Source organism: Aphis gossypii, chromosome 2 (assembly GCF_020184175.1).
Source record: "Aphis gossypii isolate Hap1 chromosome 2, ASM2018417v2, whole genome shotgun sequence".
Taxonomy (NCBI): domain Eukaryota; kingdom Metazoa; phylum Arthropoda; class Insecta; order Hemiptera; family Aphididae; genus Aphis; species Aphis gossypii.
This window is the reverse complement of record NC_065531.1, coordinates 80,893,511-80,916,480: the sequence shown is the minus strand read 5'-3', so window position 1 is coordinate 80,916,480 and position 22,970 is coordinate 80,893,511. Positions and strand designations below refer to the sequence as shown.

The following is a 22,970-nucleotide window of genomic DNA, read 5'->3' as shown; positions in this document are numbered from 1 at the left end:
TTATCATTAAAATATTTAAAACTACCAAAATATGATTATTTGCGTATTGCATGTAAGTAAAACGTCTATATATTTCAATAATAAATATAATGAAAATATTGTATCTACGAACATGGATCTAAATGTAAATAAGACTCATCTGGTCATAGGCATGCGCAGCCGCACAAGACTTAGTGGTAGGTGTTGTTGAAAATTATTCAATTATTTGTGTTTAAATTTTCAGAAAAGAGCATTCATGTATTAAAATAAATAATAATAACACTTTTTCTTCAGTCTTAAAAATTTATTCGATTGATATAAAAATGTAATTTATTTTAAATAGATAATACGTCAATACATAATATGCTTTAATTAAACACAAAAATATAGTCGTAATAACAAATTTTTCTTAATTAATTAATTAATTTTTTTTAATGATATTAAAAATAATCATATGCTAATAGTTAAAAATAAAACATTCAGACTAGGACTTTAAGTCAATTTCAATTACAATGTTAAACATCTTATGAATTATAAATACTGATAGTATTAACTAGGTATAGTTAATAAGAAAAAATAAAAATGTGAGTGAAAACTGTAATTATTTGTAGCCCGTAGGTGTTGCTATAGCATAACCTGCAACACCCGTGTTACGCCTATGCTCCTGATACATACTAATATAATAAATATGTATAGCATATGGTGTGCCGTTTAATTATACTTTTTAAATTCTAATTCATACCATTAAATTGGAATTTTCTTACTACTTTTGAAAAACCAATTTTAAATATCATTTGGAACTTAAGGAACAAGAATATAAAATAATATACTGATGCTTGTATATACCTATTAGTCAAGTCCATTTAACCAGAACAAATTTTCAAAGGTATAATTAGAAAAGCAGTATTTGTGTTAAAAAAATAAATTATTTTTAGAAATAACAATATAATATTATTATGGTTATTTTGATTTTATTTTTACAGATAGCACATTTTTTCTCCATACGGATATTGCTTAAAAGATCACACATATTGCAAAAATATATAATATAGATGTATTATAATAATGTATATAATAATATAGATGTAATATATTTTTTTTAAAAAATGTGTTGAATAAAAAAAAATATAATGACTTTAAGCCAGTATACGTATACATTAAAATATAAGGTCCGTTGTGTACTGTATCATTGATTTCCTATGTGTATTTTTGATTCACATTAAATATCTTTGTAAGCAGATTAATATTTTTGATTCACTAACTGCTGCTGAGCTCTACTTCATTATTTCAATTGAAACTATATCATTTCTAATTTTTTTTTTTTATTAAATACTTTACACTTAAATAACACGATAATATTGTATCAAATGATCCACAACTGTGTTACTTGTAATAATATTATTACATGTTTTATTTTATTTGTCAACCTGTGATTTTTGTTTTTAAAGAAACCAGCAGTTTGTATAAAACTGTATATTTATTACCTATACATAAAATATACAAATATGAAATAACATAATGTATATGTACAGGTCAATAGCGAGAGCTGTATAAAGTTGTATTTTTTAAATGATGATTACCTATAATATGTATTATAAATGAAAGATGATACTTTATAGGTTGACTAATTATATGCCTAGTTTAAACTGATATTTTAAAATTAATTTCTATTATGAAAATCATTTTGTTAAAAATCTTCTCACTTCCTTTGTCATTTTTTTGTATGTTTTTTTTTTCAGAACAATATGAGCACAGGTTCAGTAACAAGGTTAAAAACAATTTTATATATACAAAAGCGTTTTGGCACATAGAACACAACAATAACCGGCATCAAGGGTTTCCGGTTCTCGTCAACAATGAACTAAAAGAAAGAAAAAACACACCCCTTGACGTTGTGCCCTCATTATAGCTACGTGTGTATGTGATGAGACAAACTCATTATGTCAAAAGCCCACTAGACGTTTTACAGAAACGGATAAAAAGTGTTCTTGGTCGTTGAGCCATTGCAATGGGCCAGTGACAAGACCGTAAAGACCTCTAAGAGCAAGAATGTGTAAATTGAGAACGCTTCAGAAAACGTTTTGAACTAAATGTAGAGACTAGAGAGACAATGTAGGTTAAAACGTCGGGTATTTTATTTTCACTAAACATAATATAGTAGTTATTTATTAATATAATATACCATATTATACATAATATTATAAAACTGATGAATAAATTAGAGTACATAAATAAATAAAAATAACATTTATTATTTTGATCAACGACAATTATTCGTATACATATGTACCTACGACATACGTATAGTAAATACCTAACTTTTAAATAATATTGCTTAATGTTTCACATTAATATTTTCTATCTTATCTTTTGGCTCCAATTTGTTTTTAGCCAAAAAGCTTACAATTTAAAATTTCAGTCTCTATTGTTTATAACTATTGGCGATCGTCCATGGATCATTGCGTTTTTGGCAGGCACTTCTATTGTGTCTATATTTTCTTCGAAATCTGCGGGTTTGTATTTTACACCTGTGCTAAATCCAGTTGGAACATATATCCTGGGCTTAAGCACTTTCTTTATTTCCCTACAGCCCATGTTTATTAATGTTCCAAACACGAAAATGCCAATCACCAATCCGATGACAATAATAAAATGACGGAGTCGAGTGACATGACCGTGACTGTGATTATTAGAAATATGGATGTAATCATCGCAATCGATATGTTCATTCAATTGAGATAATAGTGTGGCATATAGGTTTTTCGGCTCGCTACACCTAAAAATCATAAATTTACATTAAAAATTTAAAACTACAGGTGAATAATAAATTAGGTAGTTAGGTAGTACCTAAAAAAACTTTGAAAAACATAATGATATTGAAATAAAAGTAATCACTTTAAATAGTTTAGATTGTTTAGAGATTACCTACTAAGGAATTAGTGAATAACAGAAAAATCTAATAGAAATGGTGGTTATTGAAAGAAAAATATCAAGTTATTTTAAAATTGACAATTTAGATTACCGGAATATGTGCAATAAAATAATGTAAAATTATTAAAATTATCATAAGACGTTTCATTAATTATTTCAAAACGTTTTTTATGTTAAGTTTCTAATAAAAATGTTTGTAAATGTTTCTAAGAACTTTAACGCTAATTCAATATTACCGATAATATAGAAGTGTCTCTGGTATTTCTGCAAATGTTTCATTGATATAACTTGCAAGCCATGACAATCTACAGTCACACGTCCATGGATTACCTTTGGCGTCGAATAAGTCTAACATTGACCAAGGGTAGAGCCTTGAATCTATACTGCTAATGTTCGTGTATTTTATTGATAACTAAAATCGAAAGATAAAACTGAATAATATCGTTCATTCACCAATCCGTTTTATTTCAATTACTTGTCTTAACGACGAGTGTTGACTGCTATTATCCACGAAAGCGTCGTAATGGATGTTTGACAAACTGGGATTGTGCGACATGAATAGTGTTGTGAGCTTCTTAAGTGGAGCGAATGTGCCGTATCCGACATCGGTTAAATTAGGCATACCACTAATAATGAGTTCTTGAAGTTGGTCCAGACCGACAAACGACTCACTGTCCAAGTTACTTATAGGGTTTGCGTTCATATTGAGATATGCTAGGGGCATATTACGAATTTCTTTTGGTATTTTCTCAAACTGATTACCGTTCAAATATAATGTTTGGACATTGAGCAATGGAGAAAACACATTTGTTGGGAAATTTGATATTCCCGTGTTACTTAAATCCAATACCTACAATTTTTTTTTTGTTTTTCACTTATTATATTATGCTATTAACTCTATAATATATATATAATAATTTACCTGGAGATTGGTTAAATATCCTAAGGAGATTTCTGTGTTTTGATCAATCACCATTAAAGGATTATTATTCACTTCAAGATTTTCTAAATTCGTTAAATGCTGGAAAAAATTTGGCGGCAACGAATGTATATTGTTAAATCCTAATTTAAGGACTTTTAGCGCTGGATCATTTGTAGCTGGTAAACTTGGACGTGTATAACGACGGAAAACTGATTGACGTAATTCATGACCTAGAATAAATTGTATTTATTGTTATTCAGTAGGTATTTAATATTACACAATAAATAAATAACAATGTATACAGTAAATAAAAATAACACTATAAATAATATACAGCCATAATGGTATGTTTTTTTTATATTTCAAATAAGTATTCAAATTATTAATTTTATTTTAACTATTATTTTTATAAGTTTACTTTAAATAATATATTTACAACAAAGCTACTCAAAAGTATTACAAAACTATAATAAGAAAAATAAATGATTTAACTTAATATTTATCAAATGTAATCATTTAATAAATAAATATTTATACAATATTATTTTTGTCTGTTTATTCTAATAATAATTATTAATACATTTATTTATATTATTTTATAGTTATTTAATAATTTGTCTGTACATTTCCATTTTAATCGTAGTATTCGTGCGGAAATATCAAAAAATTATAAAGTTAAGTTGAACACATATAAATCATGTTTTAATAAACAAGCTATAATAGCTTCGTTTAAAACAGGTTACCTAAATATCTTTCATTACCTACATAAGACGAACTGTCAGACACGTATATACTAAAATGAAACTTGACTGATGTAATAATTATTGTATATGAATTGATTTCATGAAAACGTATATTTTAATCATACACATTGAAAAATAGAATACAAGTATATGCATTTTTATATGATATGTGTAGACGTAGATAATTAATAATTATATTGTATACTGATATCATTTATATATTTTATGAAAAATCTCATTTAGATTTAACTTTTATAATTTATTGCTAAGAAAAATTTTAACATTGAAAAACTTTTTTCATCAGAGTTCTTATACATTTTGTTAAATTCCAAAAAGTTAAATAACATGAGTAGGTATTATAAGAATGGCGTAACTATATATTGATAGTCTATACCAGTGATTCTCTAAACTAATTTTCCTCGTGGAACGTTAATACATTATTATTATTATTTATAAGCTATACTAAAAGTTGAGATACGCTTTCGATAAAAATGTAGTATTTTACAATAAAATATACTTTTAAGTTTCGGAAAACGAAAACCGTATACTACAGATCAAACAAATTTTTTAAAAAAATATTAAGAAACATTTATATTTGTATTGAATTTTAAATTGTTTTTATTTTCTAAAAAGATAGATATATTTCGAACAATTTTTAGACTTGTATATTATTGCAAATACTTTTTTTTTTTCAAAAATTATTTCTGTACAATATTTTCAAATATTTTTTACAGGTCTAAATTAATAAAAAAATTTCCACAGTATAACAAAGTTAAACACATTTTTACAAATGTTTGTTTTTAAGTTTTAATTATGACAAAAATGATGACATTTTAAAATTTAATTTATAAAATTAATAAAAAAAAAGCTCTGTAAAACATCCCTGTTTTATCTACTTGGATTCTATTGATTCATGTACCAACTTACTATAGAGATGTTTTCACAGAACGCTTTTATGAGTGTCTAAATATCAGAGCTAAAACATTCGCTAATCTTTATTTTTTTTTTAGTTATTACAAATATTTAGTAGTCTAGTATAATGTTTAAAATTATAAACTATGGTTTTCAAAAATACTTTACCGACATTTTACATTGTTTTATCTATCATTGTATATACCTATAGTTTAATGATTGATTGTATAATTTGTTAATAATTGTATGTACAATTAGTTATAGCATGTGAGTTTGTTGATAATTTAATATTTTGATTTTAAATTTAAATTTTAACTCGATGTCCAATTTATAAATTAAATAGTGAATCAATATTTTTCGCACAATTTATAACGCGCATGCTACAACATACATTATTATGCCTTAATATTATGAGAGGATGAAATTTATGCATATAACTTGAAGAATGTGAGCAGTTTTGCATATTCTGTATACGGTATTGTAAATTGTAATTTAATTGCTAATTAGTCAATTTAAATGAACCAAATTCAATAGGGTTCGCATGGCGATGAATTTAGGATGTTCGCCGGCGTCTTACGTAAAGTATATGTATATTATTATGTTCAATATATGTATCTACACGGTCGTTGTGAAAGTTTAATATAGTCTTATGGGTTGTTTGTCTGTACAGCTCCTTCGTTCAATTTACAGCGGTTAATTGAATCACATGCTTCGAAGGTTAATCAAATTAGATCTACCATTCCACCCTATAGTAATTTCAATTTCCATGAAGGATACAAATAATTGTTTTTATAACTGAAATTGTCCTTTGCAAAACCAGTAAAAAAGTTCACAAAATGTTATTTGGAATTTTAGATACTTATACTTTATATGTACCTACTACCTATACCGTAATTATTTTATAATAAATAAGACGATTACACAGTTTAAATTTTCAATTAAATAAGAACTGGATTGTTGAAATTTACTATTTTAGGTTCTGAGTAAAGCAATAAATGTATTGGTTTTACAACATATTATTATTATTTTAAGCTTTATAGGTGGTCTAGATAGCAAATTTTATCTACTTGAAATTTTGAGTAAAAAAATAGTAAAATATTTCCAATAAGTATTTATCAAAATAATGGAAAGGGTAATTAGAAAAAACGAGTTTTTACATGAAACTAATACTTCTCAATAATGATTTTATTTTGTAATTTAAAAATAATTAATAACAGTAAGAATTTAATTTTTCACCAAATATCTAGATAAGTATTTACTACATATGTTTTTTATCTTTAGTGTTATTTATACACTTTTGAAATTAGACTTTTTTTATGTATCATAAATTTTTTTTAGAAATTAATAATCTTTACAATTTAACACAAAATTCCTTGTAAGTTATACTTATTACAAAATTACAATATATTAAAAATACATAGCTAAAATATTTATTTATAAACGTTTTGAGTTCAAAATGATTATTTTTTGACAAAAAATAGTTCAACCTACCATATTAATAAATAATAATATCAATATTTCGATATATCATAGATCTTCATAAGAAATTTAGAAATATAGGTAACAAACTGTCTCCGCTCATAATATTTATTTATATATAATTATTTGTCATTGAATTTGACCTACTCAATGTCGAGATACACTCGACACGATTATTATTATTATACAGCAAAATGAGTTCTTTGGTAATTATTTTATTAGTTAGTCTATTATAATGGACCATACAATGAACAAACAATTTTTCTCCGGCAAGCTTTATTCAATAATTAAATAACTATACATATTTAATAATTACTTTTTACAGTACATTTAATTTATTAAAATAAAAACTAATTAATTATAGATAGTATACATAATGAGGGTATACGTATTTCAAAATTAGATTTGATCAACATACTCAAGCTCTATTAAAAAATAAAATGCGTTTATGATGACCTAACTTACACTTGATTTTCCTAAAGTTGTTTGGAATTTATAGTTTTAACTTTTAATTTACATACGGAAAATGAAATATAAACCGATTAATATAATTGTTGAGCTATAATTAATAATTTTAACCAAATATAATTGAATAAAACAATTCAAATATATAATATTATATAATATTATTAAATCTCAATGGGAAACCGGTATATCTTTAATCGTGTAAATATCTATATTTTTTATATGTTTTGTTATCAATTTTTTACGGTTATATAATGCCTTGTTACTTTTTTAAGTATCAAGTAGCCACCCACGGATAAAAAAGGCTCTGCAGGTGGAGCTAAACCCCAATCATCTCTACCCATGCGCAAGTCTACGACCCTAATACAGGGTAGGTAGTATATAGGTAGGTATATTATACTGAATTATTTATCTATTAAAAAAACAATGGTAGAGATTTTAGTTTAAGTATTTAAGAATATTGTTTAAAATAAAGATTTCACAAAAATTAGTTATTGTGAAAATATATAGAAATATAATACATAGAAAATTAGTAAAATATACCTACTTGTTTTTGTTATGTAATATTCAAACGTAAAAATTTAATTGCATTATTGCAGTTAATTACTATCTGATATTTTGAATACTATAATATAGTTATGTATGTATAACTACTATACGTCTATACACTAATAAGTTATAATAGTTTATTATTTAAAAATATATTATAAAATACCATTAAAAGTTTAAAACTAGATAAGATAATTTATGAATAGGATATGATTTAAATGAAAAATTTGGTCTTTTTTATCTATTATTACAATTTTTTTTAAGTAAAATAAATAATTTACATACTGCTCAACGAATTGTAACTTAGATCCAGTTCTTCGAGTGCTGGTAAGTTCGTCAACGCCTTATTTTCCATGGACGATATGTTGTTGTACTTAAACGACAATTTTTTCAACGATGTCATATACGGGAATGTAAATATTTCTTGAAAATTATTGTTTTCCAAATTAATATGCAATACACGATTAGCAAGAATTCCATCATCGAAGAACGCATGGTATCGGATCCAGTCTTCAATAGTGTATGGATGACTCTTGCCAGCCATATTGGAACAGTCCAATATTATTCCCATTTGATCTTTGCCCTTATTGTTGTCAAAACATTTGACTCTGGTTTGTGCTGCTGTCAACGAAACTATGCCCATCAGACATATGCCGAGTATTAAATTCATATTTGATGATCCAGTGACAACGGATACGTGATTTTTCGTTTTTATTTCTACAAAACAGAAGTCATTCGGGCACAATTATAGCTGGTAAATATAGAAAGTAATGATCGAATTATAAGCCATTATTATAGTTAAGTTATCGATTATAATCCATTATCCATACCCATTTTAAGAATAAATTATTAATTGGCCTTTTGTTAAATTGATTCATCTGGTTGTGATGTCTGATGTTTTTGTTATAAAGTAATCTTAGTATTTAGTAATATTAGTGCACTTATAAATGTTTACAAGTGGTAGCGATCAACATAATAATATTTCGAACGTAAACAGTTTTCAGACTTAAACGAAAAATACAATATGTATATGATTTCACATTTGTAATAACGGAGTTTGTCAAATATATTAACTGTGCATCATAATATGTGACTGAAGGTGTAAAAATGCTATGATACAATTAATATTATGTTATTTTATTATGTTGAGTGGTTAATCACGCAGTATATACCCATTCCAAGGTTCCGAGATAAGATATTGTCTGTAAAAAATGAATCATAAATTGATAAATGAGGTAGGTATAGTTGTGAATATGATGTTCGGTGCATACATCATTTTTTTTTTTAAGTACATAATAATTAATATCGTTCTTACCTGTGATAAATGTCTTTTGTATTTTTGTCAATAAAAATACCATATCCAAAGTAGGCGCACTAGCACTTCATTTAATCAGTCTTGATACGATAGAAAGATTGAAACGTAAACGTCCACATGTGTATACCTATACTCACTATACATCGCACTACGAAGACATATGTTACAATAGCATTATTACAATAATCGTCGTCTATTGACTATTATGAACACGTGTGGTCTACGATCAGCTGCTGACTGAATTTTGCGAATCGTACTATTAATCGTTATTATTGTAAATTAAAATTCCGTAAAACGTTAAGCGAATTAAAATCGTACATCGTGATATTATTATATATTTTAATAATTATCGTTACTGTCCGCTGTTTCTCAATTAGTGCCAGCAGAAGCAGCTATGTATAATATAAACGACCCGACGAGGAAAACGCGAACGAGTCATCGACGAGTTATCCGCGACGGTTATACGTTTCCAGAAAAATATTTTTTTTTTTTTTTGCAATAAAGTAATATATTATTATTATTGTTACACGCACTAATAATACGCAAACGAATGTTGTATTCCTAGCGAATCTCGTGCACTGCACCGCGTTATTACAATAATTGTAATTTACGTCATGTCCCGAATGATCGTAAGAATAAACTGAATCTGGAAGTGAATTGTATTTTATATATCGGGACAGTACCTATGCTCAGGATGCCTACACCAGTTTGTACGTTACATATACACCTATTTACTATACATTTATACCTATCTATGTATATGTATTATCGTACCTACTATACTGTATTATATTATTACCGCATTATGTTTTGCGCGGCCTTGAGTACATATTTAGGCTTTGACTCATTCAATGTCGCTTCTCGTGTGCAATCCTATGTAATAATAAGTCTAAATAATGATATTATGTACAGTACATAATAATAGATGACATTTTGAACCGATTTGTGGTGTAGGGAGAGTAACGTAGTGGACATTGTTGTGTTTACTATTACCTAATTTATGGTTACAATTCATTCGCAACGGATCTCCGAAATCCTGCAGTTAAACGAGTGCCTAACTATAAGGTACTGTTACGCCGATGTCGTCTGTATTATATGGCAGAGGTGGCAAACTTTAAAAGACTTGTGATCGACCTCTGAGGTTTTTTAGGTTGTCGCGATTGCCAAAAAAAAAAATATATTATATGTAGCATGTATGCACAATGCACATGTTAAGTCTAATTAACACGTTTAATTTCACAAGATTTAGTTACTCGATATCAGTTCATAGGCTCGTTTTTCAGAATTATTTATTGCTTTTTTCTTAATTCAATTTTTATATTATTGAGATATACAAAGATACACTAATTTACAAAAAAACAAATTTTTTATTTGTTTTCTGAAGAAAAAAAATTAAGAAAATGATAAATGGTGTCGTCATCAACCTGTTGGTCACCCCTGTTTTACAGTATATCTATACCGCTATACCGATATTATACATAATAATAAAATTAATAATATATAAATTTCAGCTCTGGAAAACAAAGAATATTGCTTGTTGAATTTTACACAATTGGTAATAAATCAACATATTATAACCGTGATTATCAATTTCTTTGGTTAATGAAAAGAACCCTTAGACTTTCCGAAAATAGCGTTTAATGTACTCGTATTATGCTAGATTTAGTTTACTTTTTGATTCAATAACATCTTTATAATTACGCTTTAATCACAATTTAATATAGTCGTCCGCCCGTCAGCGGAATTATACTACAATGTCATTAGATGAGAGGAAAAAACATCGATCGCGAGAATGCGAAAAGAAATGGTTTCTTAACGGAGGAACCCGTTTTAAATAAATAACTGTATAAAAAACTTATAAAAGTGATTAAGTACGTATAGTAGGTATTAGGTACCTATCTTTATTTAATTCTGTAAAGGCATTTTAAATTAGGTATAGGCGGCACAGCTAATCAAATATTTATTATTATTATAGTACTAAACCTATTCGTTTTTATTGGGCGAAGGTGGCTGTACTCTACATCAACCTTCTTCCCCAAAATTGGGGATACATTTGATTCAACTATATCTATAAAATTAAAACAAGACTAGTGAATATTAAAACAATATTTTATTATGTGTATCGCTCACGCTCTCCCTGGTAATATACATATTTATATATTACAGTATTATATCGTATATATATTTATTGCGAAAGAAATATCACTTTCTGATCCAAGAACTATCAAGTACATTGTGCGTTGTAGGTATAGTTCAAGGTTGTTTTTGAACAGTAGGTACGTAAGTATAATAAAGTATAGAAAATAGAAATAATAACTAATATAAACATAATATATGGAATTTGTAATTTATAGTCAATTTTTTTGTACGCAGATATTCAACAGTTTTTTTAACTAATAGCACTAAGCACATTGTGGATGAATATAATAATTAATATACAAAAATTTAAATTATTAACAGACTACCATTAAATCGCCAATTGCTGTAAACCACAAACCACAATTTTACAAGGGACACTTAAGATATTATTATGGTATTTATCAACATACCTAATAGATTTTTTTTTATCTTATTAGTAAATATTTTTTTTATTCAATATTATAATTGATTTAGGAATTATTATTAACATCATACAAGTATTTGTTTGGGTAATTTAGTTGGGGCCTCGAGGGTTAAATCATTTGATAATATATAATAATATAATATTATTACAACACTAATACTTATAACTTATAAGTTATAATGTTATTTTTATTAAGGTTAAAACATTTGATATAATAATATAGTATAATATAATATTTTATCGTCAAATTTTTGTTTATTAAACGTTGTATAGAACTTTTAATTTTGTAATAAACTATTTACCTAGGTAACGTACTTTGAAAAGTTTCAATATGTGATATGAACAAAACGTTATATACATTTTATGACAATAATATGAATAATAAAGTACCAAGGTGTAAAAATGGCTTACTACATTTCAGCCCTAAAATTGTGTGCAGTACAAAAAGTGAAGTGAATAGTACGAAATTTAAAAATCTACTTTAATTTGTGTATAGTACCTACGAAAATTTGTGTATTTTAGAGGCTACATCTAGCCCCATTGATTATTAATATTTATGGGTTGTGGTATTCAAATAAAAAATTTAAAAATTATAAAGTAAAAATCGAATTTTAGATTTCGAAATTTGTTTAAAATTAGGTTTTAAGTAGGTTTTAGTTGAGTGGAATTGTTATTTAGTAGATATACTAGGTAGTTTCTATCTAATCAAAAGAAGTAAAAACGAATATGAACATTTTATGGTTTTTAAATCATTTATTTTAATATCTATTTATATACTGACCAATTTAATTAGGTAGTTTGTTAAAATCAATACTCTATACATTGATACACAATCAAAATGTCGAGTCTTTGAATATTTGACAATATTATAAAGACTTATTATAAGTATTTTATTGTATTAATTATTTCTTAATTCTCCCATGGGTTCACATTAAGTGTAGGATTCTAAGTTCCTATATATTTTAATGTAATTAAATGTGTAAATGTTTAAGTGTGTTACTCGCATATGTGGTATATAAAATATGTAGTTATGACTTATGATCCATGTACTGAACCGTCCGAACCCGTTTTAATTCATTAATAAAACTTGTAGTTTTCATTAATACCTTTTTTATTGGCTCATTATGTATTCATAAAATAATTTTAGGTATAAAAACTATAATATGTTTTAGTTAATAACTAACTACGGTTTATGATATATGATATATCTACACTGCAGTTATCCAGTCGATGTAATACGTATGTGTGCAAATCTGATGAAATATTTGTAACTATTACATTATATACCTACCATAATCTTTAGGTATTTTTAAATAATTTATGAATTTTTAAGAACAGATTTTAGAAAAATTATAATAAACTTTAATAAATAATTTTTGAATTATTGCCATCATTATAATACCTTTTTCTGAAAACATTAAAATATCGTAGACAGGGAAAATTTTTTATTGTTTTAAGTTACCTACATTAATTTTTCCTTAACTTAACTTTAAACATTTAATGTTATAAAAAGCGTTAAGTTTTTTGGGAATTTAAATCCATCTAATTTCTAACAGTGTATACTACTTTTTTATACAATTAAATACTAATAGGCAATAATGCAATAACTAATGTATTATAATGAATACTTAGTATATTGTATATGCCTACAGAAACATAATATGGAAATTGCCAATTGGATTTAAATTATTTAATATGATTTCTATGGACTTATGGTTTTAATAACCATTTTCGACCAAAAGAATTGTTCCTTCATGATAATGAATATTTATCATATTAGAGCTTTTGTGCTGTTATTCCAATGAATAAATCATATAAAACGTAGTTCGTTGAGATTTAACAATTTAACATGTTCACTAACTCACGAAATAAAAAGATCCTCAATAATCTATAATGTACTTATGTACCTACCTATAGTGTATACACAAATAAACTTACCTACACTTTATATAACCTTTGGTCTTCACTAATTACTTTATAGTATACTATCACAGATTTAACTATAGATTAAATCATGAAGACTATAATATTCTAATCTTTGTGGATTAAACTTTTCTTAACTTATTCCGTATTCGTCCTTTTCTGTATTTCTGTGGTACTATATTATTATGACCTATTTTCCGGTATAAAATAAGTTATCGTGTAAATTAACTAGCGCGATCTAGCGGTATTTTTTTATTACAATAATAATAATATTATGTATTATTTATTTTATTCATTTATAATAGAGTAAAGACGTAAATTTAATAGTAATTAGTGGTTAATACATTTTGGAAATTATAGAAATTAACTATTACAATAAAACAATTAACCACACATCCGAAGTACCTATGATAAAATGAATAAAATCAAAATGTGTATCATGAATTAATTACTGAAAAATACAAATAGGTACTCATAATTGCTTGTATTAAGTAGAACAAAATTTTACATAAAAATAGTTTTTCTAACAATTTATTTAATTATTATTTAGGTATTGACAAAATGACAAATTTCAATAATTTTTGATTTTCAGTTAATACGGTTATGTTCGTTGTAACTTGTAAATTGTAATCATGGCTGTTTGGAATTGGAATATTTGGAACTATATACAAAAAAATAAGAAATTCTCGCAGATCTACCTTGCTGATATCCAAGTTGACGATACAATCTATAAAGTAATATAGGTACTATTAAGGTCGGATTTAGGGAACGGTTGAATGGGTTGCAGGCCAAGAGCACCCACAATTTTAAGATTTTTTTAACAAGTAAAAAATATATTTTCTTGTTTATGTATAAGCCATAAGGGGCTCTCAAAATGAATTCCACTTAAGGGTCACCATATGCTTAAATCCGCCCCTGTCTATGATCACAGAACTATGATCTATTGTAAGTAGTAAGTTTACAACTGCAGAGATCTGAGGTAAAATATTAACAGATCTATGGTATACAACCGTGCTATTATCACAGAACATATTAGAATGATTAAATGGTTTATCATAACAATTTATCAGTTATGACTGATAGTGTAATCATTGTAATCTAAAGACATGCGTTAAATATATTCCATAATATATTAATATTTAATAATTTATTATGCTATGTAGTAAATTATTTATTAAGTAGGTATTAAGCAAGAAATTAAAAAAAGACTAAATTTTAAATGTTAGTAACTTTATATTGTTGTATAAATTTCTGAGTAGTTTAGTATTTATTTCTAATCGTTTGTAATGATTACCAAAGAAATATTTTGTAAACTAAATAAGCTTAGACTTTATAGGAAATATACTCCAAACTGTAGATCTCTTAGTAACGATATTTGGGTGAGTAGCTATAGGTACTTATGGATATTAATATCTATCATTAAATAATAATTTATTTTATAATTAAATATGTCTTAATTTACTTATAGAATGAAGAGTTGACAATAGATTTAAAACTACAAATTGAAAAATATTGGAAAGATAAACTTTGTAAAGGTAGTTTTGATAAAAATAACATCGATAAAAAATTTTATGTGTTGTCAATGTTTCCTTATCCGTCTGGTCACTTGCATATGGGCCATGTCCGAGTGTATGTAATTGCAGATTCAATTGCTAGGTTTCACCGCATGAATGGACAAAATGTAAATTTATTTGTGATTATTATTCACATTGGATAAGATTAAAATGGTATTTATTATAATTTTTTTATAATAGGTATTTCAACCTATGGGATGGGATGCATTTGGGCTTCCTGCTGAGAATGCAGCTATATTACATGGCTTACCTGCTGATAAGTGGACTAGTTCAAATATTGATCACATGAAAAAACAGCTTCAAGAACTTGGATGCAGTTTTGATTGGTCTAATGAAATAACAACTTGTGATCCATCTTATTATAAATGGACTCAATGGTTCTTTCTAAAAATGTTTCAATCTGGACTTGTTTATTCTAAGGAGGTAATAGGTGTTTCCATTGTATGGACTATTCGCCAGCATTGACTAATAATTTTCTTTTGTTATTATTTAGGCTGAAGTTAATTGGGATCCTGTAGATGAAACAGTTTTAGCTAATGAACAAGTAGATGAAAATGGACGTTCTTGGCGTTCTGGTGCTGTTGTAAAGAAAAAAGTACTGAAACAATGGTTTATAAAAACAACACAATTTTCCAAGTAATTTAAACATTCATCAACTTAATGTTTGTTCATTTTAATAATCAATATTTCATTTTTTTTAAATAAAAGTTATTAAATTCAATAATCACTTTTAGTAGCTCTTTCATATTAATAAATTCTTTTTTTTTTTAATTTCAATTTAAAATACAACTAGTTTTGACAATTATTAAAAATATATACTTAATACAATATTTAATATTTTTATGGACACTTTCGAACAGTAGTGCTTCCCAAATTTTAATCAGTACTGTTTAGTGATTAGAATTAGTCCAGTTTGTACTTTGTAGAAGTATTTTTCACCTTTATGTTTCTTAAGAAAATCATAAAATAAGTTATATTGTTTTTTTTATTTAAATTGTGTTTATAATTTTACTATGCTTCATGGTTTTATTCAATTATATATAATATGCAATTTTTATTTATTATACATCATTAATTTTGTTAGAATTGAATAACTGTTATTGTTGGCGCACAACTAATCGTTTTTAAATCTTTGTCAACAGAGCTCTATTTGAAGGACTAAATGATCCATCTTTAATAGATTGGAGGGATATTATCAACCTACAAAAACATTGGATTGGAGAATGTGATGGATATAAATTTGATTTTCAACTTTATACTGATGATGTATGTAGAACAATTCTTAATGTCTGGACACAACATCCAGAACATGTACCATTAGCTGCATTTGTTTGTGTTAAACCTGATTCTTTTGTACACAAATATTATGTTTTGAATCATAAAAATGTATACATCAAAAATCCGATTACTGGTAGCATATTACCTGTTTTAGTTACTGATCGTGTTGTATACCCAGATGGGCAAGAATCACGCTTAGCTGTGCCATGTGTAAATTCTATTGATAAAGAATTAGCTAAAGAGCATAATATTTCTTATTCTGTAAATGAAAGCTTATATTTATCTAGAGAAGCAATTTGTGAAAAAGCAAAAGAATTAAATGTTGGTGGTTATCAAGTAAGCTCCAAATTACAAGATTGGCTAATATCTAGACAAAGATATTGGGGTACTCCTGTACCAATTATTCATTGTACTGATTGTGGAGCTCAAGCTGTACCAGAAGATCAATTGCCAGTAAAATTACCAATGCTTGATGTACAAAAAGATAAAAAATTTAAATCGTTAGAATTAGATGAAGAGTGGATCAAGACCACTTGTCCAAAGTAAGTAGTATATTTAACATGTGTATGAAATAGAAACATAACATTAATATTGTAGTATTATAGATGTGGTAAAGAGGCAAAGAGAGAAACGAATACTATGGATACATTTGTGGATTCCAGTTGGTATTATCTGAGATATTTAGATCCTAAAAACAGTTCTCAACCGTTTGATAAAACTTTGATCAACAAAATGATGCCTGTTGATATATATGTTGGTGGAAAAGAACATGGTAAATTTATTCTTAATAGTATTTATAAAAATAGTTTAAATAATTTTTTTTCTTTTAGCTGTTTTGCATCTATATTATGCAAGGTTCTTTAACCACTTTTTACATTCCATTGGTTTATCTCCTAGTTTAGAACCATTTAAAAAACTATTGGTTCAAGGCATGGTGATGGGTCAAAGTTATAAAAATAAAATTACTGGTACATATTTAAAAGAAGATGAAGTAATCAAAAAAGATAAAAAATATTTTACTAAAGATGGCGACTACCCGGTTATTACAACATGGGAGAAAATGAGTAAATCTAAACACAATGGTGTTGAACCGAAAAATACTATAAATAAGTATGGAGTAGATACCATGCGATTATTGATATTGTCTAGTGTTGCTCCAACATCTAATAGAAATTGGAATTCTGATAGTAAGTAATTAGTAATTCAATAAACAGTCAATTATTATTAATATGTACTTTAAACTATTAGCATTTCCTGGAATTTTAAATTGGCAACATAGATTATGGTTAACTATAAGAGAATTTCGAGCTATCAGAAATAATGATGATATTCAAAGACATACAATTGATTCATCTATATTCCAAAAAGAAGAAAATAAATTACACGATGCACGTAATTATCATGTCAAAAAAACTTCAAGTAACTTCAGAAAATCATATCAATTGAGTGTAGCCATTTCAAAGCTACAAGGATTGACAACTATTTTAAGAGTAAATACATATTCTAATGAGCTATTTAAATATATATATTTATTTTTATAGATTTAAATATGGTGATATGTTTATAGAAGTCTCCTAAAGAATTGATTAAGTATAGTGCAGAATATGAAAGATTACTAGCTGTTCAAATAATAATGTTAACTCCGATGGCTCCACACTTTGCATCTGCTTTATGGAGTGGATTTATATCTGCACCTGGTCGCATAAATCATAAATGGGAACAAATCAACTGGGAAAATGATGTAATTAATCAAAAATGGCCACAAGTGGATAGTGATTATATTTTAAATTTATATTGTGTGGTAAGTATTCAAAAATTTAAAGAAACCTTTAAGTATTTACATTGAATGAAAACAAAAATATTAAAGTAAGTTCATTAGCTTACATTAGAAATTGAATTCCAATGTTTCTGAGTATTATGTTTTATCATTTATTTCAATTATATCGACGATTTTGCATATTTGCTATCATATCAGCCACTTCATTCTTCCAATTGCACACAAGTGTGTTAAATGAAGTATTACTATAGCAATGTACTCGTATATCGGGTATTTTGCATTTTAACATATTTTTAGGTTTCTTTAGTATACAATGTTCATTTGATTTTACCTCTGATAACCGATTTATTCTTTTATTTTTAGAATCAATTATGTTATTGCGTGCATAATATTTTTTAAACAATATTTCTTTTGATAGATCTTTTTTTTCTTTAGTTTTTATCATTATCATATTTTTTTTTTTATCACATGACTCACATACTTGCACCCGGCTTTTATGTTTTACCTAAAAATAAATTATTCAATAAATAAATAATTTAATAGTAAAAAATTTATATTTAACTTTTTTTTTTTCAATTTTGTTTAATTCTCTTTCGATGATTTGTTTCATTAAATTTCCTGAATCAAAAACTTCATTATTTTGTTTTATTTCTTTAAGTAGTTTGTCAGTATATCGAGTTAATTTTTTTTTACCATTATTACACAAGGAATATTCGTTTTTTTTTTTGACAATATTTAAATTCATTGGATAACCCATTTTTTGGGCGAATTCATTATTTATTTGTTTTCTCCAAGCTTCCTCTTCTTCTTCAATCCTTTTTGCTTCTTGTTTAATTGCTTCAAGTCTGCGTAGCTTTTCAGCTTCTTTTTCATTTTCTTCTAATTTTTTTTTTTTTGCTATTAACTTAGCTTTAGCTATCTCTTCTTTTTCATTTTCAATTTTTTGTTTTCTTTGTTCTTCCAATATTTGGTTGCGTTTTAATTTCATTTTTATTTTTTCTTCCATAATTTTCTTTAATTCTTCCTTTTTTTTTTGTTTGGCTTGAATAGATAATTTAAACTTATTTTCTTCTTCCTCTCTTTTTTTACGTTTTTTTTCTGCTTGTAACCATAATTTTTTTTTTTTTTTCATAAAAGAATCTGCTTCTTGTTGATCTTTTATTTTTCCAAGTCTTTCACTAGAAGTATCTTGATCTTTATGAATTAATGAGTCATGTTTATTTTTTAAATCATCTCCCATTCCATATTTATTGATATCTATTAATTATATTTTCAATGTATATTTTATATTAGCATTTGGCTTAATTTTATTTTCTACTAAAAATAATTTATTCATACATATTATTAAAAATTTAACATTTTTGTACAAATATCAGTAATATAGTTTAAACAATTATTCCATGTTTAGATTATTATGCTAGTTTTTAACTTAATAAAAAAATATTTCTTACTTTGGGAAAACTTTTTTTGTTTATTTTGTATATTTTTAGATTTATCATTTTTAAATCTATCATTTTTAGATTTATCGTTTTTAAATCTATCATTTTTAGATTTATCATTTTTATTACTTAAATTCAAATTGTCATTCATTTTTCTTTGATTATTCATGGTTTTATTTAGTACACCATATCTTTTTTCATGACTCTTTAAAGTATATATTCATATTAAATTCTTAACAAATATAAAATTACACAGTATGGCGTTATAATTGTATTTTGATAATACATACCATTTTTTGTTGACCATAAACATTATATTTTTCATTTTCGCGCTTACGAAATCTGTGTGAACTATACTCTTTCTTATAGTTTGATGGCATATCAGTCCATTTGAATCCCTTTGGTGTAGAGAGCATCTTTAGGTAATCACTGTGCGTTAGAAGATTTCTATCTACAATAGGTTTATAGCACACTGTATGGTAACTAGGTTTGTTGCATACATCAGTTGTTTGGTTTATAATTTTTTCATGACAAGAATCAATTTTGTATATAGCTTTTTTATGTTTTGTCTTCATCATAAGTAAAATTCAAACGAATCTGTGTACAATTCTTTTTTACTTAAAGACAAAGTATTAACTTATTTTAAATTTTAAATTTGTGTTATAATTTTTAATATCAAACAATACAGTCATTTGGTGGCATGGCAATATACTATTTGTGTATCTTGTGTATCATAATTTTTTTTCAGGTTAACAATGCTGTTAAATGTGTATTGCCAATGCCCAAAAGAGAAATGGAATTACTTACTAAAGAAGCAGCTATCAAATTAACTATGACTCAAGACATTATAAAAGAGTATACATCATCTTGGAATATTATTGATATTGGATTCCAATCGTACGAGGACAATGATACATATGTTTTCATTAAGACTGACCGGAAATCTGTTGCTAAGACTAAATAAATCTACCAATTATAAAATTGTTAATAGCAATATTTATTATGTATTAATATAGAAACAGTAAATAGTGTAAAACTATAGAAGCAAGAATACTTTTTTTACTTTTTTTTTAAACAATTTTATTTTAACAAATTATAGATATTCCATGTACATTATAAATGTAAAATTATATTTAATAAACCAAATTGTTTTAAATGTTTGTTATAGGAATAAAGTAATGTTCTTACACAACAGTGTGTAACTAAAGTATATTGCATTTCAATAAAAAAGAAGAAAAACTTTATGGTTATCAGTTTATTTAAGTAAAAAATAAATATTGGCAAAATAAGATACCACTATAATTTACTGAAAATAATCTTAATTCTTAAGATTGGTTATTCTGATAAACATCAATATGCAACTTTGAGAATTTATAGAATCAATTTATATTTATATTAAAAGTTTATTCTAAAGTGTAAATTGCAATGACACAAAAAGTAACCAAGTACTTAATATATGCAATAATCAGAATGTCTGACATGTGTAATAAAGTTTCTTTAAAATATATCTTAGGAATTCCATTAAGATGTAGTCTCATGTTTGAATCAAGTAATTAAATAGTATTGGAATGTTGAAGCAATTAAATTTTATTCAGTTTATTCAATTTTTAGTTGTAAATACATTACTTAAGTTTAATTTTACTAATCTTGCTTGATCTATTTTAACAATATTAAGAATAAAATTACCAAAAAAATTTGTCCACATAAAAACTGATTATAATTAATATCCTTAAATTTTAGCTCCTTACAATTTTTTTTCTTTACATCAATGAGTGTTACAGAATATTTTAATTTGTACACGTATTTTTGTTGTTTTTTTTTATAAAAGACTTATTATAACTTAATTTTAAACAAGACAAGAACTTTTATAATTCAGTTGTTTTTAACGGTTCACGCTTTGACCATGGCATTTTTGGACCATCATGGCCATTATCCAGTATTTCATTAAGAAATTGTAAATAATCTGATGGTAAACCAGTTTCATTTGCTCCTAGTAGTATAGTTTCAAGATATGCTTTAGATGGTCTTCTGTTAGGTGGTAATGGTATTTGTTTTACGAGGGGCTGATTGACTAGCTTATAACAGCGACTTAATACATTATCGCCATTTGGAGTTTCAATGTTTACTTCAAATGGTAAATACATATTAATATCAACACCTTCTTGTCGATCTAGATTGCTTAAATCACTACTATTCAGTTGCCACAACGCACCCCAGACATGTTCCTTAGGGTCTGGAACCACTGTAGATGGACATCCTTCCCAAAAATTTGAAAATTCGTTAAAATCTAAACGGTGCGCCTACAACAAAAACACATTATTAACTAAAAACTAAATCAAATCTATTTTCAAAAACAGTTAACATACATTCAGTTTTCCCATTCCGATCCTTATGGCGGTTGGATTTTGAATATGAATCCGTTCTGCAAGCAAATTGCTTCCATATGCAAAGTACGTGAATTTATTCATACTATTAGCTGCGACGATGGAAAAATATAAAGTATAAGATAATAAACAAGTAATTTGCATTTTTATAAACGTTTAATCACGGTTTTATAAAATTACTTAATTTACCTATACAATATACCTAGTATAATATATTTAAAGCCTTATTCCTCCTAGATTTTTACTCAACGTTTGAACCAATAATTAATGATCAAATCATTTATTATTATTTAATGATTTATGACATGATTGATATTACTACTTATTGTGGTATATTGTGTATGTTTCATAAATAATTAGTACCTCTTTTACTGTCTTGAATCTCGATCGACCAACAATGTACGCACTACACAGCTCTTGAACGATAATCACTTAATCATATTATTATAAACTTAGGATATTAAACTTTTTACTTGCTATAATAACATTTCTTTTAAAAATAATTATAGTAGGTGTACAAAATTAGTAAGAACCAAGTGCAAAAAATTCGTTTTCATTTGTTTGCCTGAAAAACACGTATAGCATTAAGCCACCCAATAGCCAGCATCCAACCTCGTACGACCTTATAGCTTATATTGTTCCCAACCGAGATAAACAATATTTACTAAACTAATATCACAGAATATAACAATAGCAATTAATAAAAATTACAATATTATTCGTTATTATCTCAATGA

General features: G+C 26.1%; 4 protein-coding genes across 6 annotated transcripts; 1 reads left to right on the top strand and 3 right to left on the bottom strand.

The window, feature by feature from the left end:
- Positions 1 to 2,211: 2,211 nt before the first annotated feature.
- On the bottom strand, positions 2,212 to 9,918 carry LOC114123991 (leucine-rich repeat-containing protein 70-like). 2 transcript variants are annotated; one of them, XM_027987150.2, is made up of 7 exons: positions 9,296 to 9,917; positions 8,811 to 9,182; positions 8,266 to 8,697; positions 3,833 to 4,062; positions 3,386 to 3,760; positions 3,147 to 3,322; positions 2,212 to 2,755 (listed from the first exon to the last, which is right to left on the bottom strand). In XM_027987150.2, the coding sequence occupies exons 2-7, from the start codon at positions 8,812 to 8,814 to the stop codon at positions 2,395 to 2,397; spliced, it is 1,578 nt and encodes a 525-aa protein (XP_027842951.2). In that variant the 5' UTR covers positions 8,815 to 9,182; positions 9,296 to 9,917; the 3' UTR covers positions 2,212 to 2,394. The 2 variants fall into 2 exon arrangements, with proteins under 2 accessions (XP_027842951.2, XP_027842950.2); XM_027987149.2 differs by lacking the exon at positions 8,811 to 9,182 and having other exon boundaries at positions 9,296 to 9,918.
- A 4,997-nt stretch (positions 9,919 to 14,915) lies between these two features.
- Positions 14,916 to 20,900, top strand: LOC114123984 (probable leucine--tRNA ligase, mitochondrial). The gene is made up of 10 exons (XM_027987138.2): positions 14,916 to 15,160; positions 15,250 to 15,462; positions 15,536 to 15,778; positions 15,849 to 15,991; positions 16,498 to 17,175; positions 17,239 to 17,405; positions 17,464 to 17,820; positions 17,882 to 18,123; positions 18,201 to 18,434; positions 20,598 to 20,900. The coding sequence occupies exons 1-10, from the start codon at positions 15,068 to 15,070 to the stop codon at positions 20,811 to 20,813; spliced, it is 2,586 nt and encodes an 861-aa protein (XP_027842939.1). The 5' UTR covers positions 14,916 to 15,067; the 3' UTR covers positions 20,814 to 20,900.
- Positions 18,457 to 20,573, bottom strand: LOC114123985 (mRNA export factor GLE1-like). Its single transcript, XM_027987139.2, has 4 exons — positions 20,140 to 20,573; positions 19,862 to 20,054; positions 18,973 to 19,667; positions 18,457 to 18,915 (listed from the first exon to the last, which is right to left on the bottom strand). The coding sequence occupies exons 1-4, from the start codon at positions 20,425 to 20,427 to the stop codon at positions 18,568 to 18,570; spliced, it is 1,524 nt and encodes a 507-aa protein (XP_027842940.1). The 5' UTR covers positions 20,428 to 20,573; the 3' UTR covers positions 18,457 to 18,567.
- A 518-nt stretch (positions 20,901 to 21,418) lies between the features above and the next one.
- Positions 21,419 to 22,970, bottom strand: LOC114123987 (gamma-glutamylcyclotransferase-like). Of its 2 annotated transcripts, XM_027987143.2 has the most exons (3): positions 22,597 to 22,970; positions 22,216 to 22,325; positions 21,419 to 22,149 (listed from the first exon to the last, which is right to left on the bottom strand). In XM_027987143.2, exons 2-3 carry the CDS (start codon positions 22,315 to 22,317, stop codon positions 21,715 to 21,717), a joined length of 537 nt encoding a protein of 178 aa, XP_027842944.1. In that variant the 5' UTR covers positions 22,318 to 22,325; positions 22,597 to 22,970; the 3' UTR covers positions 21,419 to 21,714. The 2 variants fall into 2 exon arrangements, with proteins under 2 accessions (XP_027842944.1, XP_027842943.1); XM_027987142.2 differs by having other exon boundaries at positions 22,216 to 22,970.

Excerpts from the sequence above, each read along its gene's own strand:
- LOC114123991 (XM_027987149.2), bottom strand. The coding sequence starts at position 9,338 with ATGGTATTTTTATTGACAAAAATACAAAAGACATTTATCACAG. Across the intron at positions 4,063-8,265 it reads AAGTTACAATTCGTTGAGCA|GTCATGAATTACGTCAATCA; the intron begins GTATGTAAATTA and ends AATTTATTCTAG. Across the intron at positions 3,323-3,385 it reads AACACTCGTCGTTAAGACAA|TTATCAATAAAATACACGAA; the intron begins GTAATTGAAATA and ends TTTCGATTTTAG.
- LOC114123984 (XM_027987138.2), top strand. The coding sequence starts at position 15,068 with ATGATTACCAAAGAAATATTTTGTAAACTAAATAAGCTTAGACTTTAT. Across the intron at positions 15,161-15,249 it reads CTCTTAGTAACGATATTTGG|AATGAAGAGTTGACAATAGA; the intron begins GTGAGTAGCTAT and ends ATTTACTTATAG. Across the intron at positions 15,779-15,848 it reads GACTTGTTTATTCTAAGGAG|GCTGAAGTTAATTGGGATCC; the intron begins GTAATAGGTGTT and ends GTTATTATTTAG.
- LOC114123985 (XM_027987139.2), bottom strand. The coding sequence starts at position 20,427 with ATGATGAAGACAAAACATAAAAAAGCTATATACAAAATTGATTCTTGT. Across the intron at positions 19,668-19,861 it reads ACAAAAAAAGTTTTCCCAAA|ATATCAATAAATATGGAATG; the intron begins GTAAGAAATATT and ends TATAATTAATAG. Across the intron at positions 18,916-18,972 it reads ACAAAATTGAAAAAAAAAAA|GTAAAACATAAAAGCCGGGT; the intron begins GTTAAATATAAA and ends ATTTATTTTTAG.
- LOC114123987 (XM_027987142.2), bottom strand. The coding sequence starts at position 22,377 with ATGCAAATTACTTGTTTATTATCTTATACTTTATATTTTTCCATCGTC. Across the intron at positions 22,150-22,215 it reads TCGGAATGGGAAAACTGAAT|GCGCACCGTTTAGATTTTAA; the intron begins GTATGTTAACTG and ends TTTTTGTTGTAG.